Genomic DNA, 13155 nt, shown 5'->3' on the forward strand with positions numbered 1-13155 from the left:
TGAATAACTTGATACTTATATTTTATGATTGTATACTTTGTAAGTGAATTTTCTTGCCAAAACTGTGTTCTCTGCACATAATTCTGTAATTCTAGTCCTATTATTTGTACAGGTTAGTTTATCTTTGAGGGCGATTTTCTCAGAACGTGGTTCTTATACACCTAAACTTTAAATGCTCCCATCTCTGGATTTACTTATAGTAGGGAAGTCATTCAAAGACCAAATGAAAGCTTATAATGTGATCTACCCAAATATAATATAAACTCAATTTTTGAATTTCTAACCATGAGACTCATTTTGTGACGAGACCTCACAAATGTTTTAATTATTTGCAATAATGCTTATTTCATTTTAGGCACTGCTAGCCAATATGGCAGCCATGTACGCAATATACCACGGGCCAGAAGGACTCAAATCCATAGCTAATAGAGTTCACAATGGAACACAGTTAATAGCTGAAGGTAAGCATCTAATTTACATATATTGATAATAATTCTGACTAATGTACTTGTTTATAAAAACACTGGTTTTGCATTCCCAATGAACACTTCTAAGCTTCCACAACAACAGAAACTGGGGGTTAAACAGGTTCATTCACTATTTTGTGTTCGTTTACATACACACAAGCCAGATGTGTACATTTGACCTCCAGTTTTTAAGTTGTTATCCAAGAAGTCTAGGTTCTATCAAACACAAACCCTGGGAGAGGATGGCCTTGAACCAGCGGCCATGTTAAGGCTGTGGATAGAAGCCCCTTGCCTTTATGCTTGCCACTTGACATGAAAATTGAATAATAATATGTTTAATATCAGTATGACACTATCAATATAATGGACAATCAAACTTAAAAGCTGACCAGTTACAACAAGGCCAGGAATAATGTGCATGTCTCATAAACACACTTTCTTGTCCTACAAACAAACGCCTACAAACACACATATTTGCATATGTTTTTACACATTGTTTTGTGGGACCTTAGCAACGGTATCCAAGGGGTGGGCTTAGCAGAAATGTTCATTTATTGTGATATGATTCATGTATCTTTCTTATTGGACACTTTAGAGTCATTTGTTTCTAAACTGAAAATACATTTTATTGAGGGACAATAAGTGTTGACTTATAATATAAAGTATTTTGTAACATTTTGCTTTCTAATTTAAACTTGTATCTAACTATTGATTAATTAATGAGATATTCTTAGGTATTTTTTTTGTCCTAACTGTGTAAAATTGTATTGTACACTTTTTTGGCTGAATAAAGAATGAATGAATGTATTTCATTGCCTTTATGTTGATAACATGTTTAGAGTATTTAATTTTACCATTTTATAAAATTTAGCATAATTGGTAATGAATTGATAATTTCAATTAATTAATTTAAAAAAAAATTTATTTTTACAATCAGGTGTAAAAAATGGAGGACATGATTTACTGACTGGTTCAGTGTTCTTTGATACTATAAAGTTCAGTTGCAAGTCGGAAGAAATCAGAAGGGATGTACTTAAGCGGGCAAATGAAAAACAGATGAATCTTAGGCTTTACGAGAATGGAGAAGTATGTTTACGTTGTTTTTTTTTAACTCCCCCATGTAGGGTGATGTTAACTTAATATGTGTTTTTAAATAAGGCCTAAAAAAGTTAGTGTTGCTAAAGTATGTCTGACCCAAAATCTAAAAAATCTGGTTGCCGTTTTCTTTTCTCTTGGCAAGAATATTATTTTGCCAAGGAAACGATTGAAAGAATTATTGATGTTTTAATGAATTCCATTTCTTGCTTCAATAAATCCTTTTGATACCTTAACAATGGATTTTAGTGTAGTAGTAGTTACCATATGAAACCGCCAAAATGTATAACTTGAGACTTAAGTGGTTTAGTGGTTTGTGGTTTAGTTGTTTAGTTGTTGGTGCCTGTGAACCCTATAATTAGGCCTAGACCATAGCAGTAAATAAAGGAATTTGTGTGTTTTGCTATTTTATTGCTATTTTATTACATCTTACAATGTGTAGTCTCTGTATTGTCTTGAAGCAAACGAAAATATAATTCGATATGGTTTTGATATTGTGGTGCAAGGCAATCAATCAATCATTTATATGGCGCCATTCCAACAGTCATTGCTCGTGGTGCAGTTCCAAAAAGAAGAAAAAAAACATTATTTAAAAAGTTGCATCTTGAGTTGTGAAAAAATAATGTAAACAATTTACATGATATATAATTTCCTTTAAATTTTGTGACTATCTCAACTAAATAAATTGAAACATAATGGTTTTGAAACTACAATGTATGTCTATTGTTATCTCAATACATAGTTTACTAATACACTTAGTATGTTTATTGCTTTATTTTTTTTCTTTTTGACAGCTTGGTATTTCAATTGATGAGACTGTAAGCGTAACAGATTTGGATGATCTACTCTTTGTCGTTGGTAGTCAACTTAATGCTGTAAGTACAGTGCTACACCTAAAAATAGATAGAAATTTTCAAAAATGGCTTGTTATTTTAAATGCATTTATTCTTCTACCAATTTCCATTTGTCTGCTAATTGTTGGTTGGCAGTCTGAGGAAGTCGCCATGCGCTTTGTTGTGCTGTGGTTTCCGTTGAATCTCGTCACTGATTAAGTATTGCAATCACCACGGTGACCAGTAAGTGGACCTTTTCGCTAAGCCCCGCCCCTTGGATACAGTTGCTAAGGCCCTACAAAAGGACTGTAAAAACGTACGCAAACACATGTGTTTTTGCGACCACACCTGTGCATGTTCTGGGCCCTGATCTGACACTCTGGTAAGGTCAATTATGTCTTGTGATATTGAATTACACCACAGTAACATCGCCAGTTACTAACCTCCCATTTACGGACTCTCAATTTTACGAAAGTTTAAATCAAGAAATATCGATTGTTTTCAGCCGATGTTATATTTCATTTGAGCTGTGTATGTTTGTTGAGGCATACCCTGTACAGTAACTCTTACTTTTTGTTCATTGAGGGCGCTATTTGCATAGCTTCGCGATCTTTTTATGAAGAGAATAAAATTAACACTCATTTTGGCAATTCTGGTCATGTTTTTTCATTCAGAAATCACTTGAAATGAATACTTCACGGTGAGCTCAAGTAATTTTGGCTTCTGTAAAGTATTATTTTGTTGCAGAAAACAGTAAAATCCAAGTCATATTTCATGACAAAATGTTGCTCCCAAGCCAAGGCAAGGCTTAGTCCTACCTATCCCGGTACTTTGTAGCATAGGCCTAGTCATACCACTGAGATGCTGTGAAAATTTGAACTCTCTGAATTACGAATTTTCTCATTTACGAACTCTGTTTGGATGGAAGCGTATGTAATTGGGAGATGTTACTGGATAGTAATGAATCTATGTTTTTGGCTTTGCAGTATTCAGTATTGTAAATTAATTTTTTTCTTTCTCTTTATAAGAATGAAATTGCTGAGACATTCCCTGGTGGAGTTGCAGACACCAGTATTTGTAAAACAGAGCACAAGCGAACAAGCCAATTCCTCACACATTCAGTATTCAACAGGTTAGTATATAAAATAATGGCCAACATTATTTGGGGATGGTCTTATAAATAAATGTTTTGGATATTTTAAGGAATTAAAGCTCTACCAGGGAAGTGTAAATCTTTGAATTTCAATTTTCAAATACATTTCTCCCTCTAATTAAAGATTCCTCTAATTAAAGACCACCTCTAATTAAAGACCACTATTTTGTGGTCCCAAATTAATAGCTGTCATCATAATTATTCTAATTAGAGACCAAGTCTGCTAAAGACTATGGAAATCCCAGTCCCAGATCTTTATTGGAGGGAGACCCGTACTTACAGTCCCTGTTTCAAATTATTTAGAATCTGTTTCTAAAGCCAAATTATTAGGAATTTAGATCAAAAATTGTAATAAATTACTATGCTCTAAGTAAGATAAAGCCATTGTTTTAGGAGCAAACTATTGATGTATGTGTTACGTTTGACCTTGCATGGAATGTAAGGTCAAAGATAAACATATATACATCAATTGATTTGGTGTATATATGTTTGATCTTGCATGGAGTGTAAGATCAACATAACACATATATACGTCAATGTTTGCTGTATATATTGTTATGTTTGACCTTGCATGGAATGTATGCTTATGTAAAATACAGCTTTTGGATTAATGAGGATCAAAACAAGAAAATTGAGTCCATTCCCAAGAGAGCCCTCAGGAATATTTCATGGTATAAGGAATTTGATCGCATATCAATAATGAAAGTTCTTATTTGATTGCAATATTCTCGCACTTGAGAAGCCTAGACATTATCTATGTGTTGAATGCTTTATATGAGAGAAAATAGTCACTGGCGTAGCTAATCATATCCATCATGTATGATTACAGTAGACATAAAGAATATATTTTAAACAAACAAGCCAAATGTTAATATACACAGATCTATATATGTTCCTTTAAATGTTTAAAATTAGTTTTTAATGTTTGTTTTAAGGTTTTGTATTTTAAGACATTTTTAAATCAATAATTTACATGTTCTATGGAATTCTGATGGTAAAGTTCTTGCTGTTCAATTCTTAATAAAATCGTATGTGGATGATGATGATGGTTGTTAAAAGTGATATATATTACAGGTGTAAATAATGTGTTTATTTTTGTTTTCAACCTTGCAGCCATCATTCAGAAACTCAGATAGTTCGCTACATGAAGACTCTTGAGAATAAAGATTTGTCGTTGGCCCACAGTATGATTCCTCTCGGTTCCTGTACAATGAAACTCAACAGTACCTCAGAAATGATGGTAAGATCTAAAAAATAAAAACAACTCCTGCATAAAATTGCAGGCGGTATGCTTTTAGACAGTTGTCTGCTCTTTACTGAAGAGTGTACTGCAATCTTAAACATGAACATGAACAAACAGTTTATTGGTTTAAAAACGTTTCTTCTGAAAAATGGTGCACTAGTTCTAACATGTTTCAGCCCTCCGCCTGAAACACAAGGAATCCACAAACTGTGGACTGTTTACTAAGCCCCACCCCACAAAACAATAGTGTAAACATGTGTAAGCATTCGTGGTGGGAGCGTGTGGCGTAAAGTGTTGGACTTCTGATCGTGAGATCGGGAGTTCGAGACGGGCACTTGTCGCATTGCTTGTGTCCTTGGGCAAGACACTTTACTTACGTTTGCCTCTCTCCACCCAGAAGTATAAATGGGGGGTGGTGGGGTGGTCATGCTTTTAACCGACTTGCTGGTGACTCTGCTACGACTATTCCAGTCAATAACAGCAACTAGAATCGATTATACGCGATTATTCGCTAAAAGGATGCTACATTAAAAAAGAAACTGTTAGCTCCTGTGATTCATACAAACGAAGGATGTAAACATGTGTGTTTGTGGGACATGTGTGTTTGTAGAATGTGGTATTCTCAGCCCTATTCTGTGATTGGTCAGTTGTTAAGTTTGATTGACATGCCAGAAGGGTCCATTGAACCAGATACCAAAGGTCTAAAATGATTGTGATGGCTCAGCACACACGTAGTGGCTACCGCCAGTTTGGCAGGCTGAGTTATACTGCTCTTTGTGAATTATTGTTTTCATTGCTGTTATAGCAGTATTAGAGTCAAGTTGTTACCGTTTGTGTGTACACACCCTCTGTTGCACGGTCACCTCTTAAAGTTTAACATATTTTTTTCTCTATTGTTTTAGCCTATTACTTGGCCAGAGCTTGCTAATCTCCACCCATTCATTCCCGAGAGCCAAGCTGAAGGCTATCAACAAATGTTCCATGAATTAGAACAAGATCTCTGTGAGATTACGGGTTACGATAGCATTTCATTTCAACCAAACAGGTGGGTAAGGCAAGGCTTGTAATACTTCCTCCCGCATACCTGCCTACCAGCCAAAAAATTTAAATTTTGCTTTTATAAATGAAGGTGTATAGTCACCTCCAAATGAAGCTGGAAATGTACAGCCTAATTGTGCTCAAATCAATTCTCATCTTTCTATTCCACTGCTGCCTTAAATTAATTGATTTTGGATTTTATTTTTTTGCATTTCATATTCTTTGAACTTACAAAGATGGTCAGCATTTTGTTCAAACTCATTCCAATACATTTTTTTTAAAGATGAGCATTGATTAAAAATTTAAAAACAAAATCTGTTTTTATCTCTCCAGTGGAGCCCAAGGGGAATACACTGGACTAAGGGCAATTATGGCTTATCTGACGCACATAGGAGAGGGACATCGTAAGGTAACCAATCAAATTACAGCTTCTGTTTAATACCAGGAGCGGATCCAATAGGCGGCCCATTTTGGCACTAAATTAAAAAATGTCAAGGCATATAATATTGAAATTAGCGCTCTTGCTTATCTATCCTGAATATGATGTGCCCCCCCCCTCTGTTTAAAAAATTCTGGATCCGCCCCTGAATACTTTGTATTGGTCAAACTGTATCTACAATATGACAATATGGCATTGATAGTATAGTATAGTATGATATGGTTTCATATCGTATGGCATCATGTAGTTAAGTACTAATTCCATGTATCAAATTATGTGATAATAACAAATTGACAGTTATTTTCAGAGATAATTCAAAATAGACACAGTAAAATCTTTGACGATAAGATAACAGTGATGGTAGAAATATCAGTAGTAATAGTAGTATATTGTTCCGTCAAGTAACTGTGTACTATTTGTTTTTTTTTAAGGTTTGTTTGATCCCAACATCAGCACATGGGACTAACCCAGCCAGTGCTCACATGGCAGGCATGAAGGTTCTGTAGATGATGGGACCAGATGGTTTAAGGAAGGCGACGCAGATGGCAATTCTAAATGCTAATTACATGGCAAAGCGTTTGGAAGGACCTTACAAGATCTTATTTAGAGGAACTACAGGTTAGCTAAGAGGAAGCATTATTATTATCATCTGACATCATTTTAATAATAATTATGGATGTCGTCATCATTATTGATGTCATTATCATCATTATGGATGTCGTCATCATTATTGATGTCATTATCATCATTATGGATGTCGTCATCATTATTGATGTCATTATCATCATTATGGATGTCGTCATCATTGTTATTGATATAATTATCATACAACTAATGGTATTATCCAATGGAGCTTGTCAATTTTCATCTTCATTGTTTTCATAATCGTAGTTTTTTTTCACCAATATCATCGCAATAAACACTGTTATCATATTATTGATGTCATGGACATAATTTTAGAATGAATGGACCTGTTGCAAGTTTTCGAAGTTGATGTCGTCTTTGTTTTTTTTTTAGGTTTTGTTGCTCATGAGTTTATTCTGGATACCAGGGAATTCAAAGCATCATCAGGCATTGAGTCAGCAGATATTGCCAAGAGGCTTCAGGATTTTGGTGGGTTCACCAGCTTTTGAATATCTTTGCCTTATGCACCATTATCTCTCCTAAATTTTTAATTATTTTTCCGTATTTAAAGCCGAACATGTGACAAGTTTTTGAAAAGATGGTACATCCAGCAATGCCAATAATTTGATTCATTACATCAGAAAATTGTAATGACAATGACAACAATTTATGTATTGATTATTAATTATTATAAGAAACGACAGATACAGTATATTTAATACAATTTAGATATCCAAATAAGCAACATAGTAAGCAGTTACTTTAGACTTAAGTATAGGTACATTTAGTGAGACAGATACCAGTGATTTACCCATAGAATGAGTTAGGGTTATACCAATACAGTATGGGTAAAATCACAGTATACAATTTGCCCTCCAATTCGAGACCACCTTTAAAGACCTGAAAATTTGGGGTGGGCTATAGGTTTGATTTCCACTTAGCAGGTTAGCTTTGTTATTTGGTTTTTTTTTTTAAGAGGCTTTGAATTAGAGGGTTTTTGAATTGGATGGTGGACAGATTTTTAAAACTGGGCATAAGACTACCATATTTTTGTCAACACAATATTGGTCAAATTTTCTGTGATAGTATTATTGAGTGTCTTTTCATATTTGTTTGAAGTCACAGTCTGTTCCCACTGTTGACAGACTAAACCTGAAGTAGAAATTTGATTGTTATATCTTTTCTTTCCAGGATTCCATGCACCAACTATGTCATGGCCAGTAAGCAATACGCTAATGATTGAACCGACTGAGAGTGAGAACAGAGAGGAGCTCGATAGATATTGTGATGCACTGCTTAGTAAGTTTCGTTGGCATAGTGAATGTTTTCTAGATCTCTTTTTTTACACACATGGAAAATTATCAACGATAAGACATGTTCAAAGTGTATCGCTGTTGACGATGATGCACATCTTTTTTGTCAGTGCCCACGATCTGTGGAAATTTATTCAAAATTTTAGCCTTACTAATTATGGTCTTGAAGCAAATTTTGAAAATGATGTCCTTGGTACAGAAAACGTTTTCATTGACCATCTATTTTCGTTTTGTATTTATGACAGAAAAAAATATTAGAAAATATTTGAAACATAAACTTCTTAAAACAATTTTAATACAACAACTTCTTATACAATTGTATGCTTGAAAATTCTTCAGTACTATATTTTTATACTACCATATTGCATTATAGCTCACTGTGTCTTTTGATATTTCGAACAGTCATTAAAATTTACCAACATTTGTTATGTGTGCAATGACTTGTCTTTCTGATGAATTAAGGTGGAATGACTCCACAAAAGATGAAAAAAAAAAAAAGGAAGCAATATTCTTTTATTGCCAAAAACATAAAATGTTGTGTGTGTTTATGAATATTAAAGACAAACAAGGCTTTGTAGTTCCAAATTTTCAGTTTTGAAAGCTAAAAACTCTCAAGTGAATATTTAAATTTAATTTAACTTTGCTTTATTCACTAGCCATTCGTGCCGAGATTGCTGACATCGAAGAAGGGCGAGTTGCTACCGATGACAGTCCATTGAAATATGCTCCTCATCCTCAACATGTGGTGATGTCAGACTCGTGGAATAAGGCATACACAAGGAAACAAGCAGCTTATCCTGCTGTACGTACACATCAATGTTTTATAGGCAGTGGCTATTGTTACACCAGCCAAATTCCTGATTCTGATTGGATGTTTTTGGATGTTTTTGTCCTAATTCAATTGATACATACAATATCATCCAAGTCATTTATTATTTTTAATTTATATTATTAAGATGCAATTATTCAAAAGTATATTTTATTCAAAAATTGTTAGCAAGTTTGCTGGTTTGAATTTTTTTTTATTTGCAATTTTTTTGGCTAATTCTTATATTATTATCAATATTGGTAGTTTATTTGTAGTATTATTAGCTATGAGGTGGAAAAAATAAATGTATTAAAAGTCATTATTAAGTCATTATTTTTTTCCCCCCTTTTTAGGCATTTGTTAAACCAAGCGATAAATTTTGGCCATCAGTTGCACGAATAGATGATGTATACGGTGATCAAAACCTGATCTGTACCTGCCCACCAATGTCTGAATACGAAGATGAGGAGAGCAGCTGATTAAACTTACAGGATTAATTGGGCATTCAGGTTTAGGTGATTCATACTAATGACTTAACAAATATATGAAATATACAATATACACATAGGAAATATACTTATACATTATATAATAATAATTATGATTTTTAAAGTTGGTCTTTGTTAATCTTTACTTTAAGATATATTTTTGATAAATAAAGTAAAAGTAAAGCTTGGTTTCTATACAATCGCTACACGTTATCACCGACAGGTTTTGGTGACGCTGATTGGTCGGTTGAATTGGGGAGGCTTCCTGATTGCGTTGGGGGCTGCTACACAGTACAAGAATTGAAAGCACTGTAGTGACAGTGTAGCAATTTTATGGAAACCTGGCTTAAAATTCTACCCTCTACTACCAGGGAAAAAAAAACCCCCCAAAAACTACTTTATTTACCAAAATATTTCTTCAAATCGGATTAACAGATATTGACTTTAAATATCAAAACAGCAATTTGAATAAATTTATTTTTAACGAATATTGTGATTGTGATATATACAGTATTCACAGTTATTTGACAGAAAGGCAGTTCTTTAAAAAAAATATTAATTTTACTTATTTGGCACAAAAAAGTCACTAGGACTTTGATAAAGCCTTTTTATGTAAGTGCCGTACCACTTAATGAAATGAGAAATAGAACTGTAAGAAAACAATATAGCAGGTGATTTTTGGGTGTGAATAATTTGATTTCTTGTGAATTTTTTTTATGAATCCTGGAATATAAGTTACTAATATACAGTATTTTATGTTGTTTTTTTTTTTTAAAGTTTATAGTTTTACTTTTATAATATTCATGGTTTACCTTTTTTAGATACATTGTGTGTGTGATAACAATACGGCACATACTTTTATTGGTTTTCGCCTGCTTCAATGCAATTTTCGCTGTTGTGTTGTTGCTGTGTTTTATTTACCATTTCAATTTTGTCATTACTTTATCTTTTATTATCTTTAACTGAATTTTCATTATTAAATTAATTTGTAACATTACAAACTAGGAAAAGGTTAGACAGACAGGTTTAAAAATTTCTAATTTTGTTCTCTCACCAGAGCACTTACAGTTCTCTGGTGAGCGAACACAATTTGTAGTGTAGAAGTTCTTAATACATAAACCGCTACGTACGAATCTTCACAATTGTATAGGTATATTTTTGTGTAGGTATGTTGTGTATGTCCACAATTACATAAACCATACTTGAGTGGTTTTCATTTTCTACTTCTAAATTTGACAGCATCTTCACTACCTCTGTAGGTGGCTTATGCGTGTTGTAGGCTAGGAATACATTGCAGCTTGGTTATATTTATTGATTATTTTTATATTTATCTATATTAATTCTATATTAATTATTGTTTTACAACCTAACTAAATAATTTATTAAAATTGTAATATAATATTACATTCTAAAGTAAATTTTACAAGGTTTTGTGCAGGGATTGTGGAAACAGCGTTTCTTTTTACCTCTGTGGTTAATCATTTTCTCTGTGTCAAACCAGGACAAATATAATGTACATTAATAATGGCATACAGTGGTAAACAGTCTTAAGTAGATATAAATGACAATGTGATTGAGTGAAATCATCTGCACTTGGAATCTGTTCTGTTATAATTAATTAAAAGATGTTGACTGGTTCTGGCAAAAACCCTTACATAGACATTTTGAATTAAATAGAAGTGAGAAACAATGATGAAACACTTGTGTATGTGCCGTTACTCCTTTACTGATTACCAATTTTCTGTTTTGGAAGAAGTCTTTTCCAAAAGGTCTGTTTAAATGAGTTTCTTAGCTCGTCTAATTTTGGTGATACCCATCGACACTGACATCCATGAGACAAATAATAATAAGTAGGGTCATGCAGATTTATTTGCGGGAGATGGTTTATTTTCCGTGAGATCCTTGCTTGGTTGCAGAAGCCGTTCAGATTTCCAGGAGACCCCTGCTATTCTGTGTTTTAAAGCTTTTTGGTTTCATCAACCATGTAATCTTTTTAAAGTTCCTAATTCCTTTGTCCCTAACTGCTTGTCTACTCAGGGAGTACAAACAAGTCATCTGGCGCATTAAATTGTTTTCTCTATTATCATTTTTGAGTCATTCCATGCCAAATCATCATCTTGCATGGCTGGTCACTCAAATATTATTTCTGTTTCTTTTGTTTGGAATACCTCTATAATGAACACATTTACTATTTTTATATTATATTATTTGTTTATATAGTGCCTTTTCATGTATAAAGCGCTTTTCCCCAAGGTCAACGAGTCCACCATGGGTTCACATGCTTGACTGTTGCTGCTGTAGTCAGAGCTGCAGCAGGCAACCCCATCAGGTTCTAATTTATATTCTTGGGGGTGGAGAGAAGTAATGTAGAGAATGTGCTTTCCTCAAGGACTCAAGTGAAATGCCCAGCAAGGGATTGTAACCTGTCCAAAGTTGCATGGTTTTTAGAGGCTTTAATTTCCGAGATTTAGATAAGATATTCATCCGAAAATTGCTAACTTTATGATTAGGAAGATGTTTCAGTTTTGCAAAATCTGATGTGAAATTTTGATGATAAAGCTGCTCCAGTCAATCCAATGACAGTGCACTATAATTCATAACACGCTGTTTCAATTTCGCATACAGTATTTGCCTGTTGGATGTACTAATCAATCGATCGTTACATTATGCGACTTTAAACTGCTGTATTACCTCAGGTCTTTCTTAGAAAGTTGAATAAATGATCCACACAAATAATTTTTATTCACGACCTCATTTAATGGCATTATAGTTATTAACTGTTAAAAATAACATGCTGAAATATCTGTGACTTCGAAAAGAATAGTAAGAACTATAGATACATGTCATGAGCTAAAGAAAGAAATAAAATTTGATATATTAAAAAGCTTATTCTGTTGTTCATTTGTAATTCATAAAATATTTCTTGCAAATTCCATTATTATATTACTTGTGTAGACCCTTATCCCTTTCAATATTAGTATTCAATGTGTTTTAAAGGGTGCCACCATGTAGAAATATTCCCAGGCTGCAAGTAATAAAACACAGACATTTAAAATTTAATTTTATAGTAAGTACCTCCCTAAGATATTTAATGTTAGTGCCCAACATGCAACACTATACTCCCCTACCCTTTTGTAAAAATCAAAATACACATACGTAAACCAGTAAATAACGTACGTCGAGCATGTAAAATCCTAAAATTAACGTACTCCGCAACGCAAAATAAATAAATTAAGACGTCATCCGTTAACATTAAGGTAATACTCATTCCTGGTCCTGGTTTAAGACACCAAGCAAGTCAGATATTATTTTCCTTGGCAGTAAATATCTGTACAGTAATTCAATTTTCATGTCAAGAAAATGACACAAAACATTTTTAGAAAATCCTGAAGCAAACTAATTTAAACTAAAAATTTCAAATTGCAAGTGAAGTGCTGCGAAGTACAACTGCATATAAATGTTCTTCCAACAAAATTATTTATGCGAGTCAAGTGAAAATAATGAATAATAAAACTATAACAAATAATATGAGACACGACCCATTGTCTATATTAGAACACTTCTCATTGGGTAACAAAGTCGTAAATTTTTAATTTTTGTCAAAAAGTGTCTATAGTGTGGTGAATTATGGTTTAGGTTTTTTTTAATAAAGTT

At 33.3% G+C, this 13155-nt stretch overlaps 1 protein-coding gene across 1 annotated transcript in view; it reads left to right on the forward strand.

Moving 5' to 3' along the window:
- Positions 1-11199, forward strand: part of LOC117125055 (glycine dehydrogenase (decarboxylating), mitochondrial-like) — a 27101-nt gene extending 15902 nt beyond the window's left edge. Inside the window, 12 exon segments of the mRNA XM_033271423.1 lie at positions 356-461; positions 1405-1553; positions 2357-2437; positions 3424-3527; positions 4662-4788; positions 5694-5836; positions 6163-6238; positions 6700-6886; positions 7286-7381; positions 8084-8191; positions 8862-9007; positions 9367-11199. Coding sequence (XP_033127314.1) covers positions 356-461; positions 1405-1553; positions 2357-2437; positions 3424-3527; positions 4662-4788; positions 5694-5836; positions 6163-6238; positions 6700-6886; positions 7286-7381; positions 8084-8191; positions 8862-9007; positions 9367-9492 — 1449 coding nt within the window. The 3' untranslated portion in view covers positions 9493-11199.
- Positions 11200-13155: the final 1956 nt, after the last annotated feature.

Source organism: Anneissia japonica, unplaced genomic scaffold (genome assembly GCF_011630105.1).
Source record: "Anneissia japonica isolate Jap-2015-1 unplaced genomic scaffold, ASM1163010v1 scaffold9_len2422644_cov172, whole genome shotgun sequence".
NCBI classification, from domain to species: domain Eukaryota; kingdom Metazoa; phylum Echinodermata; class Crinoidea; order Comatulida; family Comatulidae; genus Anneissia; species Anneissia japonica.